Source organism: Lissotriton helveticus, chromosome 10, assembly GCF_964261635.1.
Source record: "Lissotriton helveticus chromosome 10, aLisHel1.1, whole genome shotgun sequence".
NCBI lineage: Eukaryota > Metazoa > Chordata > Amphibia > Caudata > Salamandridae > Lissotriton > Lissotriton helveticus.
The window spans coordinates 792343075-792362243 of NC_136071.1; the positions used below are offsets into that span (position 1 = coordinate 792343075).

At 44.6% G+C, this 19169-nt stretch overlaps 1 protein-coding gene across 30 annotated transcripts in view; it reads right to left on the bottom strand.

Annotated features, from left to right (window-relative positions):
* SVIL (supervillin) overlaps positions 1–19169 on the bottom strand; it is a 761399-nt gene that overhangs the window by 171908 nt on the left and 570322 nt on the right. For all 30 annotated transcript variants that reach the window (XM_078663371.1, XM_078663368.1, XM_078663380.1 and 27 more), the window contains 2 exons: positions 5717–5889; positions 1319–1474 (listed from right to left, as the gene is read on the bottom strand). In XM_078663371.1, coding sequence (XP_078519497.1) covers positions 1319–1474; positions 5717–5889 — 329 coding nt within the window. The remainder of the gene's footprint in view (positions 1–1318; positions 1475–5716; positions 5890–19169) is intronic.

The window sequence follows — 19169 nt, forward strand, 5'->3', positions numbered from 1 at the left end:
GAATACATCACGCTGATCAGTTTGAGTAAAGACCCAGATCACAGAAGAACTATACTCACCTTGTAAGGTATGAATGCAACAATCTCCATCACACAAAATAAACGCTGAGTAATGCCACTTTAGTATTGCCCTTGTTTATTCCTCCCCATTATGTGTTTATTTATTCACAGATTTCCTTTTTTTATCATGAAAAGTTCATAGTACCTTGGAGCAGCAAACACTTGCAGGTACAAACAGGTGATTGATGTGGAAGTAGATAGATAACAGTTTGAATAAAAGGGTCTCACAACCACTGACGCCAATCCCCTTTTGTTTTTATGTTTCACAGTCAAGGCCATTTCCAGTCCACGTCCTGAGGATAACCCTAGAATAAACAGAGGACGGGAAAAACGTTGACTCTGAACTGATGTCAGAGCAGTGGTGGGGCACTCCAGGGAACTATTAATGAAATGTATTCCCCCCTGGTGCAATGACCCCTTTATATGGAGTAGCCTTCAGCCCAGTAAATAAGCAGGACTTCTTGAATGAGCTTCTGTCCGCTTGTTTGTATATCTATCACACAAGGACTGGTGCCCTTTAAAGATTTTTGGAGGCAATTGACATTTTATATGGTGTTCATGTCTTGTATAGATGTCTATTGAGTATTCTTTGGTAGTATGTATTATGAGCTTTTGATTTGCATGTATTAATGGTGATATATGTGTTATATCTGAGTCGCTTTCAAGGACATGATGGAATGTTATGACAATATTTTGAAAATAATGCTAAATAAATAATGTTCCCTTAGGACTAACCGATCTGTTCACTTTTCAGTTTCTCAACTCCTGATCAAGGCAGTAGCCCTTAACCACTAGGAGAGTAGAGCTTTGGTTGACCCTCCTGGTCCTACAAGCCCGCAAACCATGAGGCAGGCCAATGCCATGGTGCACAAGTGATCTAGGTTTGCCTAAGACAACAAAAATCAGCATTAGGAATCAACACATCATTATAGTTGGGGCACTCAGGGCAGGGGTGCATGCCAATTACCATGCAGAGGACTTTTAGAACCCAACAAGGTTGCAAGTAACAGACAACAAAATGACTAGTGTTGAACGGTTTCTTCTTTTGAGAAAATCTGCTACTAATGCAAAGTTGAACGGGTCTAGTGAGAAAGCAGAGGTCGAGGGAAAAGTGCAAAAGCAACACTGCCTTCCCAGAAACTGAAATATGAAAAGCACCCATGAAAATAGCTGCAGTTTTAGTGTGTGAAGAATGCAACGCCCAACTACGAAGACTTATTAATTTCCTTGGTCATTACAAGCTTGTAGTATGTACATACCTTTAACCTGCACCAGCATCAGCTTCTTGTATGGCACCGCGCTGTTGTTGGAGGTTTGTTCGGACAGATTTACACTTCGTAAACTGACACTGCTGAAGTTCTCCTTACTTGCCAGCCCTGCAAGAGCTACCTCTGAAAAGTTCGAGTTTTTAGACACTGAATAGGAAAAATAAAAATAAAAACATGGGAAAAGTTATCATGGACTGGCCTGCAATCTGCTCAATATTTCTTATAGTTTTCCCTGATGTATTTAGGAAAGACATAAAAACATTGACCTCATACGTTGTGTTTTTACTTTACTGCCAAAAGGTAAACACTAGCACTGCAAAGCCAATGTGTCTGGTTTCTCCCTTGCAAGCATGCAAAAGCGCACAGGGCAAGTGGCTTAGAATTGAGATTTGTTGGAGAGGAGTCTGGCTTTTGGAGAGTGATAGGGCCCTTGAGTGGGGCAGATTGGTCCAGCCCCTGCTTGCAAAGTTTCTGCAAGAGGTGTCCAAAGAATGGTGTTTATGCAACACGAGATTGTTGCATATGCGCCTAAAACCTCGCATTTTGGGATGTATGCATACTTTTGAACCTGCTGACTTTCTCACCCCTCTACATTGTGGCTGTTATCTTAACCCTAGGTCCATCAATCCTCTCCAACACTCTTCCTCTGATCACTTGGACTCTAGTAGACCTAGGAGCAAGGGAGTAGAAGGCATTCTGATTAATGCCCGCTCCCTTGTTAAAAATAAGATACTGTTCAGGGAGATGGTTTCGGATAGAACGCCTGACCTTGTTTTTGTCACCGAAACATGGGCTAAGGAGTCGTCTGGTCCTGATTTAATTGAAGCAGTCCCGGAGGGGTACTGCTTGGCTAGACTTGATAGGCAGGGCCGAGTGGGAGGGGGCATAGCGATCCTTTATAAAGATCATCTACAATGTCATATTGTACCCATCCCTGACTTCCCAGAGTGTTTTCAAGCACTTCATTTTACTATCAAGGAAGTACAGCGCCCTTTCCTCAATGGTATTCTATTATATCGACCACCAGGCCCGCGAACTGGCTTTATTTCCAGTCTCCTGCAGGTTCTGGAACCATACTTTGGTCGGGAGAATTTTACCATCCTTGGCGATTTTAATTATCACCTAGAACGACATGATGTTTCCGATACTTTAAATCTTACTGAAGGGCTGGCTTCCTGTGGACTTGTGCAGTTAGTCCAAGGGGCTACTCATCGGGCGGGCCATTTGTTGGACGGAATTTTTTCAAATGACGTCCGCCTTACCACGAAGGATCCACTGCACTTGTCCTGGTCTGACCATCTTGCAGTACCATTTCACCTGCAGTATGATGGGGAGGAAGGAGGCAAAAAGGGAAATCACGTTGTGGAAACGGCGAGAAACTTCAGGAATATTCACAGTCACTCGTTTGAGCCCTGGGCTGTTAACCTTTCTACCACCGGCATGGATAATGTACAGACCGCAGTTGGTCATTTTGAGTATGTTATCACTGAGGCTCTGAATGAACTGGCCCCTACACTGACCCGCCGTCGAGCTAGGAAGAAGCCATCCGCCCCGTGGTTCTCCGACTCCCTCAGGCTTCTCAGACAAGAGGTAAGGAGGAAGGAGAGGCTGTGGCACTCCAGCTGGGACCTTAAAAATAAGGAGGCCCACAAACTCCTTATTAAGAAATATAAGGCTGAGATTGTGCAGGCTAAACAGGATTACTTTGTGACCCTGACAGCCTCACTTTCCTCACCGAAGGAGCTTTTTAAAATTGTTGATTCCCTCGTCAATTTACAGGCCCCTGACCCTGTCGTACCTTCGCAGGACTTATGCGATAGGATTGCCTCTTTTTTCCATACGAAGATAGAGGACATCCACCTAGCTCTTGAAAAACAAAGAGCCTGCATCAGTGTGTCTACTGTTACGGCTGAGATAAACACGCCAACCCCTGACTCCTCCTCATTGGGTTCCTTGGATTCTTTTCCACCTCTTATTCTTGAGGATCTTGAATTCTTGACCAATAAAATCAAATCCGGTTCTCCTATGGATACTTGCCCACTAAAAATCATTAAGCAGTGTCGGGAGACCCTTTTACCACCGCTGCTGGAGATAATGAATCTAGCTATAAGAAATGGTGTCTTCCCGTTGGAGTGGAAGAAGGCAGTGGTAAAACCACTGCTAAAAAAGGCCTCCCTTGACCCGGAGGTCTTAAAAAACTTCCGCCCAATTTCGCTGCTCCCCGCTCCGGCTAAGATGCTTGAAGTTCATCTGAACAAGCACCTTGCGGCCTTCGTGGAATGTTCGGGCTGTTTGGACTCCTCTCAGCATGGATTCAGGAGGGAACATAGTACCGAGTCGGCCCTCACCATTGTCCTCGATAACATCCGTAGGACGGTGGACGGGGGTCAGACCACCCTCCTGGTCCTTTTGGATCTGACTGCGGCCTTCGACACCCTCTCTCCCTCAGTACTTACATCTCGTCTGAGGGATGCGGGGGTGGGGGGGGCTGCTTTGGATCTACTGACCTCCTTCCTTGCTGGGAGGGAGCAAAGAGTCAAACTGGGTGAGTTTCTATCTCCATCCCGACCTGTGCTATGTGGGGTCCCTCAAGGGTCGGCTCTTAGTCCGACCCTATTTAACATCTATGTGACTCCACTGGCCAGACTTATAAGATCTTTCGGGATGGAGGTAGTTTCCTACGCTGATGACACCCAAATCCTCGTCTCTCTCTCCCATTCAGATGTGCAGACCGCCTCCAAGTTTAGATCTTGTATGGAGGCGGTTGGTCACTGGATGATCCAGAACTCCCTTAAACTGAATGGAGAGAAGACTGAGGTAATGGTGTTTGGAGGGAACAACAACATCTGGTCAGATAGTTGGTGGCCTAACTCACTTGGAGCTTGTCCTTCCCCCACTATTTCGGCCAAGAACTTGGGGGTGATGATTGATCCAGCTCTGGACATGAATGGACAGGTGAGCAGAACCATCTCCACCTGTTGGGGCCTAATACACACCCTGCGGAGGATCAGGAAATATCTTTCGCTCCAATCCAGAAAGCAGGTAGCTGTGGCTCTAATAGGCTCGCGGCTAGACTACTGTAATGCGCTGTATGCGGGGCTGAATAAGAGCCTGCTGCAGCGCTTACAGGTGGTCCAAAACGCCACGGCAAGATTTGTCCTGGATGCCCCCAGACGTACATCGGCTACGTTAGCCAGGAAAACATTGCACTGGCTTCCGGTAGAACACCGTGTACGGTTTAAGGTCCTGTGTATGACATATAGAGCCATCACAAATAACAGTGACCTGGGAGTAAGCTCCATCGTTTCCAACTACATCCCTGGAAGGAACTTGCGTTCCTCCGGGAAACTGCTTCTGTCAGCCCCTCGCATAAGAAAAGCTAAATGGGGTGGCAGGGCTTTTTCCACCCTTGCCCCCAAATGGTGGAATGAACTCCCTCTCGACCTTAGGTCCCTACCCACTTTACAGGCATTTCGTGGTGCACTTAAAACTCGCCTCTTTCTGCAAGCTTATGTGTAGTGGATGAATGGTTTTATTTTCTGATTTTATTGTTAGGCGCCTTGATACCTTCGGGTTATTGTTTTGCGCGTTATAAATTATTTTCATTCATTCATTCATTCATTCATTCATTCATTCATTCGAGATAGCACCATTCACCAGTCAATTCATGCACACAGGCACCACATCCTTCATACATGTATGAGACCCGATAAAGGCACGGGAGCCTGGCCGACAGAACTGTGCAGACATTCGATGTTGGGAGCAGCTATTAGTAAATTGCACTGGGCCACTGTAATTTGTTTTCCTGTAGGAAAACGTTGACGTTTTTGCAGTTATGTAATGGATTATATAGCAGACAAATAGGCGAATAACGCTTGCCTTCATGTCATGGAACAAAGACCTACTGGTCACAAGACTTGCTGTGTCTGCACCCCAAAATGTCCCCTTTTACTGCTAGTCAGTGTTCCCGTTTTTTGTATGGTGCAGTTTAAAAAAAAGTACATGCATAGATGTATCAATGAAATGTGTGGTTAATGTGCACCTCATTTCCTTCTGTGAATGCTCCATGAAAAGTATTCCCAAAAATAAGAAACTGAAATTGGGAGAGATTTTGGAAAAGGTTAATTCACTAATGCTACCTTTGGGGACTTGGGAAAGATCATCAACACATTTAGTTTGAGATTACATAAGCATTATGGAAATTAAAAAAAAAAACTAGTCCCGTTAATAAATAGGTAGATGAGCAGTAAACGTTGCCAACGACGAACATTCAATAGTTGGTATACGAACGATGACACGTAGAGCAAATGCGGATCATATCGGACCACATTTTTGTCAGGACAAGTAGGAAACCATATACAAGGTAACAGGGTGAAATAATCCACTTACTTTTTTCCACTTTCATCCGCTTGGACTCCATGAATGCAACATTTAACCTCTGCTCTGTATATTCCTGAAGAATGTCTTCTCTCGCTGCCAGCATCTTAAGGGGGTTTCTTGAAGCCTGAACTTTGCGCATAGGCCTCACTGCACGTTTATGCTCTGCTACAGCAGAAATTAGTCTGCAATACAATGCAAGGACATAGTTTACTAAATAATCTTGGGTGGAAACGATTAGTAGCATTTCATGTTAACAGAGGACAAATCAAAGATAACCAAACGTTCTTTATATCAGTACAAACGCCTCATTCGCGGTTTCTGTAACCTAAGATGAAGTAAGATATGGGTGGAGCAGAGTTCTGTAACCTAAGATGAAGTAAGATATGGGTGGAGCAGAGTTTAAATTGAGGCTACTTCAAAAAATGGAGTCAATGTATATTTCACTGCACAATTTTGAAATAAATCTGCCAAAAGCCTGATACTCACCAATCATTTTACATCAAAAGCAGAGTTTTTCCCAAAACACTTGCTTGCAATTTTCTGGAAACAGACGGACGTGTTCTCACCCAGTTTTTCAAATAAAGTATACTAAACAAGACATCATTCTCTCCCCTAAATACTACATGTTCATTCAGTAAACTCACGAGTTTGGCTGCAAAAACGCAGCTTCTTATTTCGGAGAAGTACTCATTTGTACCTCTTACCCAAATGGACTTGCATAGACATGCATCACAACTAAATTCCAGGGACAACAACCCAATGTTAGTGAAGCCATTAAATGTTAGGGACACCTGCCTGGGGCCTGATAAAGGTGGAAACCAATGTTTTGACCTTTTGAATTTTGTCATTAGAGAAATGCTTATAAGACTTTTAAACTGGTGGGTCATAATTCAAGCAGGTCATCGGTTATTTTAGCATGACCAGGCCAGGTGTTGCTCGCCATTAACCCCTCTAATGCTTTAGTTCTAACAAGTAAATTCCAAAACCGGTGTCCAAATGCTAATGTGTACTTGGGCTTGCCATATGGCACTAAAAGTCTGTCCTGTCATTTACACAGCCTATGGGACAGGGCAGCAACTTAAACCCATTAATGATAGCTCATGTGCGTATTAAAGGGAAGCCTGCACAATAGCTAAAAATCTCATGCTACTGCTGTTAATCATATCTATTAGAAGAATGCCTTTAAGCTAATACACGAAGACCATTTATTTTCTTGGCTAGGACAGAGCCTCTGGACATGAAAGCATAAAAAGCAGCAGAAAGCACAAGGACTACCAAGGCAAAAGGCCTAAATCTCAGGCTACAGGCCTTTAATGAAGCAGTCAAAGGTTCTACCTAGAATTTACACAATTCTACTCCCCAGGTTTACTGCACAAGCTATGAATAGAGGACTCGTTTTAAGCATCCAGATTATCTGTTCACTCTTCAATACCTGGGTCTACAGATCATACCCCCATGCAGAGCTTTACCAGCTGCCTGGAAATCTTGACAATCATTGCAGAGTCACTCTTTTGAAGAGATTGGCCTTATGGTAGAGGACTGCAGTTTGTATTTAGATTACACATAATTATGATATAGCATGGGTGTCTAAAGCAGATGCACATGTACCAGACATACCAAACTTAAAGGGCTGTCACAGACGGAGTCAGGAGTCCAATTTAGATAAACCATAAGCAAATTTCTCCCAAGGTGATGCACGGAGAATCTGGCACAGCAGGGGCCCCAGATGAATCAAAGTTGCACACCACACTACAGTTATAAAACAGCTGTTAGGCAAAGGCTCCTGGTATTGACAAATATAATTAAAATGGGCAAGAAAGACTTATGTGCCGCCAATGTTCGTGCTCCTCTTCCACTGCTTCGCCATAATTTACTTGTGTGTGGTCTCAGTCCACAAAGAGGAAACCTGGCTTGCCTCAGCACCTACCTGATGGATCACCATACAACAAGTCTCCCTCTACAGCAGTTTCTTACAGAACAGGTCCTTGGTAACAATGCCGTTTTAGGTCCGATTCCACAATGTGGTGCTACAAATGCCACAGGGACTGTGTGGCTACTATTCTACAGCTGATCGAATGCAAAAGTATAAGAAATTGGATTATTTGGGGTGGGCAATTGCCCACCTCAAAGAATAATCAAACCAAATTAAAAGGAGGTCATCTCCCAGCTAATGATGGCAGAGACCAAACAATATTTTCATGCAGTACCAAAACAGTAATACAGTAATGAATTTAACACCCCCTCCAGCCCCCCTCAAAGTAATAAAAATCCCAAACCAAATGAGAATATCAGTAAAAATGAATAAACAAAATTACACCAAAACTACAAAAATCCAAGAAGGGGAACCAGAAATACTAATTTTTAAAGTTTTAAGTAGAATTCGCAGCAAAAAGAGCAAAGCGCCAATAATAGTCAATGGTTGTGTTACACTGGGACATATGCATGATGTGAGGTAGGCCATAATGGAGCCCTGATTGGATACAACAAGAGGTATGGTACTAATAAAAAAATGGAAGTCTAACTTTGAAAAATTTCGAAGTCCTAACTCAAACAAGCATTTACAATGTAATGGTTTCGCCTTTGGAAAAGTTAGAGCTATTGGCATTGTAAATGACAACATTTGTATTTATGTGTTGGTTTTGAAAAAAGATAAATAAACGGCATTGTCATTTACATTGCCATTAGCTTAATCTCTTGCAAATGTGAGCCCTATTGTACCCTACGGACGAGCTCAGCAGACAGCAATTACTACCACACACACACACACACAGAGCCACACACACACACACACACCCACCCAGAGAGCCACACACACCCACCCAGAGCGCCACACACACACACCCAGCCACCCACACGCACACACACACACCCCCCCAGAGCCAGCCACACACACACACACACACACCCCCCCAGAGCCAGCCACACACACACACACACACCCCCAGAGCCAGCCACACACACACACCCACCCACCCAGAGCTACACACGCACACACCCAGAGCTACACGCACACCCCCAGAGCTACACACACACCCCCAGAGCTACACACACACACACACACCCAGAGCTACACAGACACACCCAGAGCTACACAGACACACCCAGAGCCACACACACACCCAGAGCCAGCCACACACCCACACACACCCAGAGCCACACACACAGAGCCACACACACACACACACACACACACACACACACACACACACAGCGACTTGTAGTTATTCAAGCCTGTCCCTTTTTAACCTCTGCCTCCTTTTGCCACCGTGGGTTGCATTTTCAGTGAAGTGGATTCAGAAATCGTCATCTGTGTGTGCATACCCACATACACACAAAAAAGTACTAGGTCAGCAGATGTAAGGGTAGCAGTGAGGGGCGGACACCATAGCATGTATTGCCATGTTGCTTGCGAATGTCGTCCTCATATCGGCCTCCTTTACTCTTTCACTCTATGTATGTACGATCATGTTTACCTCGCCAGTTTCTGGTATTATTCTGGAAATAAAAGCCTCCGAATTGTGTAATATGATGCAGGTCTAGACACAATACTTCACCTGTGGCTTCCAAAGATGGAGGCAATACCCCCTGTATGGCCTCTAGGACTATTCAGGTCGCCAGATGGGCACTGCAGAACTGGGCAGAATACTCCAGATTGATAGTTCCAGAATTGTACACAATACTTAAGATGAGTCAGTCCTGGGTATATTTCTCCATATAATGCCTTTAAAACTGAACACATTGTTCAAGGTGTGGTCTCCCGTACTGGAAGCGGGGGGGGGGGGGGGGGGGTGGCTTCTAGAGCTGGGCACAGCAGCCTAAACGTGGCTTCTAAAACTGAGCACGATATTCTTTCTAATACCTCCAGCCCAGGGCTAGAACTGGGCGTAATACTCGGAAGAAGGCTGCTAAGGGGCACTAGATATGAAATCCTACAATGTGCGTTGTTCACCAGTCAGTACACCAGATGCAGTACTGGAGATGAGACCTCGAGAGCTGCACAATATACCCCATATGAGGCCTCAGTTCTCCGGATGGGGAGTCTAGCTCTGGACACAAGGCCCAGAAATAGAGTTTCCCCTTCTTGCCACAATACCTCAGGTGAGTACCTCGGAACCAGACACCATACTTCGGGGACGTTTAAAGCTCAGCACGGTCTTCCAGACGAGTCCTCTTGAGATCGGCGCTACACATACCGACGCGGAGGTCTGTCTCGATAGTGACATGTACAGTGGTAATAGCCCCCGCCCCGTCATACCTCTCTTTACGATTCCTAACATCCACCCCCAGCGCCTTGTCACCATGTTCGGGCATTAAAGAACATTAAAGGGCCGGATAGAAGGTGGGCGACGACATGGAGTTAATTCCCAAGGGCGGCGCGGTGACGTGTCCCACGTGTCTGCTGTTTGTCGTGTGAGTCCCTGGGATGTTTTGGTGACCTGTTGACCTTGGCACCAGAGCCTGCGCTTCTCCAGTCCTGTGAGAGCACTTGACCAAAGGAGCTCTCAGAAATCAAAGACCTATTAATATACAGAAATGAAAATTAACAGCGCCAGGGAGAGCAGAGGGAGGGGCTGGCTGTTGGAGGTACAAGACTTCCGGCCGATCGGAGGGCTGCCACTCCATTGCTGGAGGGGCAGCAACCAGCAAGGGTACTGCTGCGTCACTCACGTGTCCGTGCATTGCCTCTCAAAGGTTTGTAGGCTTGGGGCAGAGTCAGTCATTGTGAGGCTACTGCCTCCTGGAGGCAGATAGGGCTGAGGATGGTCAGTTACCCGCCATGAACCGCACCGAGCGCCGCGGTGCCTCTCAAATGCTGGGAGGGACGGAGTAGTCATTCTCACGTGACGCTTTTCTTTAACATATGATGTGTCTGCCTCTGGCACTGTTCCAGCTACGTCAGGATTAGACAGGTACCGGCCTGAGACATACCGCCGTGCCCATCCTCTTGTGAACTCGTGTGGGACCATAGGCATCACTGTGGCATCTAAAAATACCTTCCAACGGGTGGCTTGTGGGAAAGGCACAGGGCCCAGCTGTTCCCACGGACCGGGCCCTCTGAGCCCAGGTAGAGCCCCACTGCCTGGTGGACACGCACTCCCAGTTACCCAGGTCCCTTCTATTTCCAACAGTTGTGTAATTTCTGTTCAGCTGGCTTCTCCTGGGGCCTTGCACAAGAGCTAAATCAGTGCTCCGGCCCGTTTATCACACTAATGCTCTACGTTCAGGTTTCCGCTGGGCCTGGTTGTGGTGCACAAGGGATACGGAAGCCCCTAGCAGAATTGTCTTTGCATGCACTCAGCATGTCTCGTTTCTCCTGGACATTCACACTCGTGCCTTGCCATATAGACCGCCCGAGAAGGAGGGCGGGGGATAAACAAATGGTTCGCTGACGGCGGGATAACTCCTCGGCGAGAGGAGTGGGCGGGAGGGAGGAGGCACGGACAGTGGGCGGGCGGGAGGGAGAAGGCACGGACAACGGGAGGGAGAGCGGGGGATAAACAAATGGATTGCTGACGGCGGGATAACTCCTCGGCGAGAGGAGTGGGCGGGAGGGAGGAGGCACGGACAGTGGGCGGGAGAGAGGAGGCACGGACAGTGGGCGGGAGGGAGAAGGCACGGACAACGGGAGGGAGGGCGGGGGATAAACAAATGGATCGCTGACGGCGGGATAACTCCTCGGCGAGAGGGAGGGTGTGGGGCCGGGACTTAAAAAAAGAGTCAGAAACGCCCACGATTCGAGTCGTGACGGGGGAAACAGTGATGGACAACCATGTCTTCCAATGGCTAGCCTCCATTTATGGAGCTAGACAATGGAAGAAGGGGTGGGTACAAGTCCCCCATTCTGTTCTAACATTAGATTTCGCCTGCGCGAACGCTGCTGCGCAGCGGACGCCAGGCGAAACCTAAAAAGGGACTTTGTCACCTTTAAGTTGCAAATATTCTCCATTTGGGTCGAAGCTGAAAGTTTAGCTGGTGCAGTGGAACAGCAGGCCAGATACTAGACGCAGGGTGATCCCGCCAATGTACTGGAGCTTTTCAGTGCAAAAAATGACTGTCCTTTTTTTGAAGATGCAGATCTCTCCAAGCAGGACAAGGTGAAATTCAATCTAATGCTGTGAAACAGCAGGTCAGATAGTTTTTGCGACGATACAGCTGAGGCTCTGGAGCAAGGGCTTTTCAAAGATTTCAAACTTCGTCTTGTTGCCTAAATAACTACAGGAGGGCCCTTCTAATTTCCCCTTTGGTCTCAGGCGAGCACACTTGAAGAATCTCACGAGATCAGGCAGAGGCCAACAGCAAAGTCCAGTCCAAAGCCAGTTTCCACTGGTCAGCTAGGCACTTTATGAAAAAGGTCTCTTGAAGCTTGCTGTGTCCCCTGTAGCCACCCAGGGGGTCAAACAACTGACCCTTGGATTCCACTTTTATGTTCAGGGTACTAGAGCAGTTTGTCTTTCAGAGTTTCTCTCCAATCAGAGACAGCAGATCCAGCCCTCTTCTGTTCCTCTGCAGGTGCGAAACATTTCTGATGGGGTGCCACATTTACACCTGGCAAAAAAGTGAATAGCTGGGGATGACTCCTGGGCACACTTTATCCAATGCGTTAAAAAGTTCAAAGAAGCAACCCTAACAACTTTCTGTAGTTCCTGTTTGCTTTACAGCAAACAGGCCCAAAATGTCATGTGCCACAACTTTTTCAAGATTGGTAAATATTGTTTAGCCACAGAAACTTGGGCTCTGAGGGACGTGGGTTTTTAGGGAAGTGCACTGAGGTGATCACTAGTGCAACCCACACAAAACACTAAAATATAGTTTGAAGCGTACTCTGTGTTCACCACAGACTAGAACACAGAAGTCTGCAAAGGCAGGGTCATAGGGCACCAAGAGAGTACACATAAGACTGGTCTTAGAATTCAATTTTCTTCCTTTTAAGAGTGCCAACATGTTACATGTGGAGCAAACCGACCTTTCGGGCATGATTTGACCACAGCTCAAAAGGATGACCACAGCCCTCACCTTGAAGATTCTGCAGAGCTAAGAGGGGTGATCCCTGCCAATTCGGTCAATCCATTGGGGAGCTCTTGGGGAGAATTTCACACCTCTTTCATGCTCTAAGCCTGACCATGGGCTGGAGTTGACAATGGTTAAAGGTAATTAGCCTTCTGGGAGATCAGACAGGTAAACCTTCTAAAAGTTACTTTTGCTTAATAGTTCTTTACCACTGAATTGGATTTTAATAACTATTAAAAATAGTGGATTCATTATTTTTCTACCTTCTAACGGTTTAGCAGATTAGAATTTAAATTTGCGCTCTGGATTTTTACAGCCAGGCCCTGCCACCGTGAAAAGAACTGTTTGAGCCTTGACACTGTAGGGACATATTAATGTTCTACCCGCCCCTCTTAAATACCATGCACAGTGCCTTGTGGGCTACAAAGCCTACCAAAGGTGATTTACTATTATTTAAAAACAAGGTCTTCACCTGTCAAAAAGGTTATTTTCACAGGTCGCACTGCAGTAGTCAGGCAATACAAGGTAAGCTTTTAGCATGGTTGCGCTGCCACAGTAGCGGATGGCACAATAGCTGGTGCAGTTCACAAGTGACATTTAACTTCCAGGCCATGGGTGCACTTTTCTACATTATATAACAAAGACTTACAAACAAGTTAAATGCGCCAAGCAGGAATAATCAATTTAATAAGGTTTAACTGGAGAGCACATGGCAGGGGTAAAATGCACTTAGTCCTAAAGCCAGCAAAAATAGATTCCAGAAAAGGGCAAGGTAAGGGGGGAGGGGGTTAGGTGGTAGGTAAGAGTCAGGGGGATTAGGCGGTTGGGACAGAAATCCACAGAATAAGCAGATTTCCCACAAAGCATCCATTTACTTTAGTGCAGAAACCCATAGTCACAATGTTGCATTGGAGCAGAACCAGAGACTGACTTCTCAAGAACTCGTGCCATGACCAGAGCTGCCCTTTTACCAGAATACAGTGATTCTTTCAGACAGTCTTCGAGATTGCATGGGGTACAATTGTGGCCACGTGACCACGCGGCATTGCAGCTCCATGCTTATGCCTAAGCCATTATTGTATAATCACTGATGCGTCTTGGTGATCTTCACTAGTACAAGCGGTTATTCAACTTGCAACACTTGTAATGCTGTGAATTCACCAATCGCTCATCTAGCCAGACTACAGCTTCCTTGGATTACAAGGAAGCACAGTGTATTTTGGCGCAACTGTGTTCATACTGGATTGCACGTAAAGTTGCCATAGATTGTTGACACTGTGTTCAAAACAGTGATGAGTTTGTTTAATCTGGCTATTGGGTATCTGAACCAAAATGAAACGGTGTGAAAAAAATATCTAAAAAAAGTCTACTGGAGGGTTAACCAAAACAATTAGTTGGATTCTCAAAGTTAATACTTAAAAGGTGTTTTGCCCTTCAAATATGTCCAAATTACTTGGTGAGAGCAACACGATTTTTCTCAGTTGTGTACAAAAGTGCTTATATTACTATTTGCCCCTGTAAAAAGAGGTTAGGCTCAAGCTTTACAAAATCCATGTATTGACTAGGTTACTGTGTGCTAGTCTGATTTTCTAGTCGTGTTTCTAATCCCATTCCTGCCACACCTTACCATATTATTGTTCTCCTACTTTACACACTCTGAACCTCTATGCCAGTGCCAAACAGAGTAGGTGCTGCCGAAGAGCGGACTTCGGCTAGTGAGATCTCTGGTAGACTAAGGTAAAATTCGAAGCTGTTCAAATGTAGTTTCTTTCAGCTGAAGTTTTCTGGTAAACGGGATCAAACACTTAAAGGGTGAGGGAGGTTTAAAAAGCAATAGATAGAGAAGGGATAATTAGGGGAGGGTGGAAGTGGAAGTTGAGGGGTCTCCAACTATGGTGGTAAATCATGACAAAATTTAATTAGCCCATCTTCGCTTGGACTACTTAATAACTCTTCAAAATAAAGGCAAAAGGAATGTCAGGAAGACATTAAAATTGCAGCGAGAAACTACAAAGCATGTAGAAGAATGCTAATTTTCATTTTCAAGTAAAGATATAAAATGAATACGAATTTTAAAAACTAAACTAGAAGCTGCAGTGGAAATTCCTTCTGCTTTCCGAAAAGGGCCTTCAGTGCTTTTCAAGAATAAAAGGTTCTCCTACATTGAAGACTACATTCAAAACTGAACACATTGAATAGTCCACATTTTATTAAAACAAACTTGAAAAAAATATGTAGAGAAGAAAAGCACTAGTTAATTGCAATAAATACAAGCAGTCTATATGCATACCAGCTCTAACTGAACATGGGAGATAATATATGGGTGCCTGTAATGTCTAAGACATGAGCATTTTTGGAGCAGTTATATTTTCAGGCATGTGTGTGTTTAGTTATAAAGGTGAGTATTTGTGATTCAGGAGGCATTGGAGCATGCAAGCATTAACAAATCTCCAGTGGACAGTTATGCGGTCGGCTCTGCAACTCTCCTATACACTGGGGGGGGGGGGGGGGGGGGACACGTTCTCATGTGTATGCACAAAAAAAAAACAACATGTAAGGCCATTGCTAGATTAGTAACCGAAATGCTGTTTGATTAAAAGACTTCTCTGGCACAAACGCAGAGGAAAAAAAACATACCATAACAATTTATTTTGGATCAGTTTTTATATTACATCAGAGGTTTCTGCAAAATAGTTAAAATGCCATTTTTGGTCTTGTGGTAAATACTCAAGCTTATATGTATAAGGATGCTATGGAATTGAATTCTTATAAGAAAGCTATACAGGGTGAAAAAGGTCACATTTATATAGAGTGATAAAGGAAGATTTGGGGTTTGCAATTTAGGAAGAAAATTACCAATTACCAGTAGTTCATATGGTCCATTTATCAAAATACGAAGGAAAGAACGGACCACAAAAGTGTGCCAAAGCAATATGGGTATCAAGTTTTTTTGTTTGCTTTTTAAAGAAAGACAAGCTGCAGCGATACCAGCACTGGAAGTGGTTAGCCATCACCAAGCCCATCGCTAGACGAGAAGAGCCTTGACAGAATTAAAAGATGGCTGCTGAAAAAGAGGTTATGGAGGCCGTGGGCAAACCCAACATAGAATGACCTGGATGCGAAAAGAAAACTAACATGCATGTGAAACTATGCAGTAATCGGAGTCTGTCTTTACATGCCTCAACTATGGCAACACCCTTCACTTGGGATGTTCTGACCGGTCTATCACAAAGAATCAACACATTCAGAACATGATTAAGAGACTGGCGTGTAACCTTCTCAAAACTATCAAATCTCTGGACGCTGGACCCAGCAGTGTTAACACTGAATCTGCAAACTTACTTCATGATTCTGTGCATTTTTACTGTGCTTATTGTAAGACCGGAGCATGGTTTCTGATCCCGCTTTGATTATCCCACAACTTAATTAGGGACAAAAGATATGACAATGCGCAGCCTCGAGTACCTCATTTCAAATGTACCCATTGTGGTGTTAAGGGTCTTCATGAATTGGGGCCTGAAACTGTTTTGGAGCCTTGAAAATGCAGATCTTATGAGAATGTTGCTGGTCTACTTTCAGTAATTCCTGTCCACTGTTAACACCCTTGGGTACTAAAGTCAATATCTAAGGTGGTGGAGCACTTTACACAAAGAATATGATACATAGCGGTGACATTCAGAAGCTGTATTAGCTAATTTTATAGAAAACTGGACCCAGTAGACATACGCATAACATACTGCAATGCCCCTATCCAGAATGTACAACATGCAAGAATCTAGAAATGTCCAAAAATCAGTGTGTAAAAACACACCGCAAGACAACAGTGGACGAAGTGCATATTGTGAAGGGTGTCTGTCAACCAAAGAAAATGGGGGCACTGGATCAAGAGATGTCGAAGGCTGCAATGCTATAGGGGGCCAATAGAGGGCCTAAAACTATCTCTTCTTGGATACATATGGAGCACCTTTCTGAGGACTAGACGGTCGTAATAAATACCTGTGTACTTTACTGTTTCTTCTACTATTATTCCTTAGAATTACTATTAGTATGCTTATATCACAGGTGGGAAAATAAACAACCTAAGTGCTCTAGTGCAATTTGTATTGCTGTAAAAGTAAAATGTGCATTTTCAAAGAGAAAACGCATGAGGTGAAAAAAACTGACGGGATAGGAAAGACATTAGATGCATTTTGTAAAGGTAGGCTATTGTGTTTATAATCCGAGAACAAATACTGGGCAATAAGTAATCGCCCTAAGCAGGTTATCTGTAGTTACTGGTAAGGAGCAGCAAAAAAGAAGTCTAGCATCAGGTTGTGAGAAAACCACTTGGAAGGATGCTTAGACAATTACCATGAACACAAGAAAAGCAGCCCATACTGTCAGCCAAAGGCTATACTGCAGAGAAAGGATAGAAGTTAATTAACCTATTACTGGCACAGGGAAGAGTAAGGCCAACAGTTCTGCCTGTACCAATAAAGACAGGAAGCTAGGAAGGGAAGAATAAAAATGGGTGTGTGCAGAACGCACTAGTCAAGTCTAATTGGGTGTGGTCAAGTTATAAATAAGAGCATTAAACAACTGACCAGGACATCCAATATTCGTGGATATATCCAGTGGCGGCTGCTATCATTGCTTAGCAGTGGGGCGGGTAACAATCAAACCTAAACATAGTTAAAATTAATAAAATTACAATTAGCTGCTGCGCTGACAGCCATCGCCTTGCTTCTCTCCTCTGAACCTGTACTCCAGCTGCACGCTGCGCAGACTCCCAGATGTCAATCCCAGCACTTCTCTCATGCTTGGGATGGTATTCCCACTATGAGAAAAGCACTGGGATTGGTCGGAGAGACTTTGTTTGACGCTCAGATAGTGCCTGTAGTGTTTCTCCAACCCAGCTGGGTTGGAGAAACTTAAGTGTGCATGCCTGTTTGGCCGGCCGTTTTAGGCACATGTAAAAGTGCCCACCATTCCCCCCCCCCCTGCTATGCCAGTCCCGCAGGATTACCTGGGCACGCACCGCTGAAGACTCATGTCATCAGCTGCCAGACAAAATAAACGGATAATAAAATGATTTTTATAGTCATGTTATTTTAAGTCTTTTAGCGGGGGCTGCAGTCCTCCGCCATTACAAAAGAGCCACCCCATGATATATCCTTGACTAAATGGTAACCACAATGCTCAGAATTTCTCAAATCAAAATCATATTAAAGGCTGTAGCTACTCGAGGTAGAAACCCTGCAGGGTTCTTGGAAAGAAGAGACACATACTTGAAAAAACATTTTCGACCTCAAAAAATATGCTACTAGATTTTATTTTATTCTCATTGCACACATGCCTGAGCATTTTGAACATATAACTTACAACACAGTATACAAGAAATTTGACTATGTAGTTGGATGCGTATATAAGGAATCGAGTTGTAGGCGAGAGGGAGACATACAATATAGATTTAGCAAACTAAAAGCAAAATTGGGAATTTATATTTGGTGTGTGTTCGTGATTGATGGGGGAAGAGCAGGGGCGTAACAAAGGCCACCACAGTGAGGGGGTCCTCGAGTTCCAGGGGGCCCCCTCAGCACAGTATACTGGCATGATAAGTTCTGGTTAAGTCCGGAGGGTGGGACCATCCTTGTACTTTGCAGGGTTGCCCCCTCAAGTTTCGTGATGCCACTGGTGAAGAGGGCGGTGTGGATGACTCCGATCTGATGGAAGATATTCTATTGGTAATTTGAGAATGATTTTCAAAGCCTATAGGGTCCTTATGAAGATAGTTTAGATCAGAGATTGTAGAGCACAACATGACACTGTGCAGAGGGCTTTTGGAACAGTTATCATCAAAGAGCAGCAAATGGAATGATGGCAGGTTTTTAAACAAGTCTGTGTGCAGTCTGAATTGCTCCTTGAATTGTAGTCGGAGGTGATGAGAACGGCAGCTAGCCTGTAGTCAATGGGGGAGAAGGGGCGGGGGGAAGACAGTAGGCTAACAGGAAATAAGAGTACGTATGCAGGCTGCATAGCTAATAACGGTGTACCAGAAAGCAGTATTCTTTGGGATGCTCAATAAAAGCATTTTACAAAGGCAGCAACAGCCCAGGTTTTTAAATTTTTTAAATAGTCAAGATTAGTTTCAAGTTTTATTTTTGTCAGTGCCTATAAAAAGTCGTTACAGAGCAGTAAATCAAGCAAATCCATCTGTTATGCGGACTCTGGATTTTAGCCTAATGTAGAGTACTAATGCTATCAGAGGCTCTCCAGATAACTAATCAACACATAACACAATATTCATTACTGCCTCCTCCCTTCTACAATCCCCTAAGTGCAAGTTGTGGATGTTTTAGTGTTTGTGAAAGTGGTGAATAACCACTTGAGCCATATACAACCGGAGATACCCCATTCTTAAAGAAAGGTTACAGATAAACAAAAGTCATAGGAAGGCGCAAAAAAAAACCCTGTT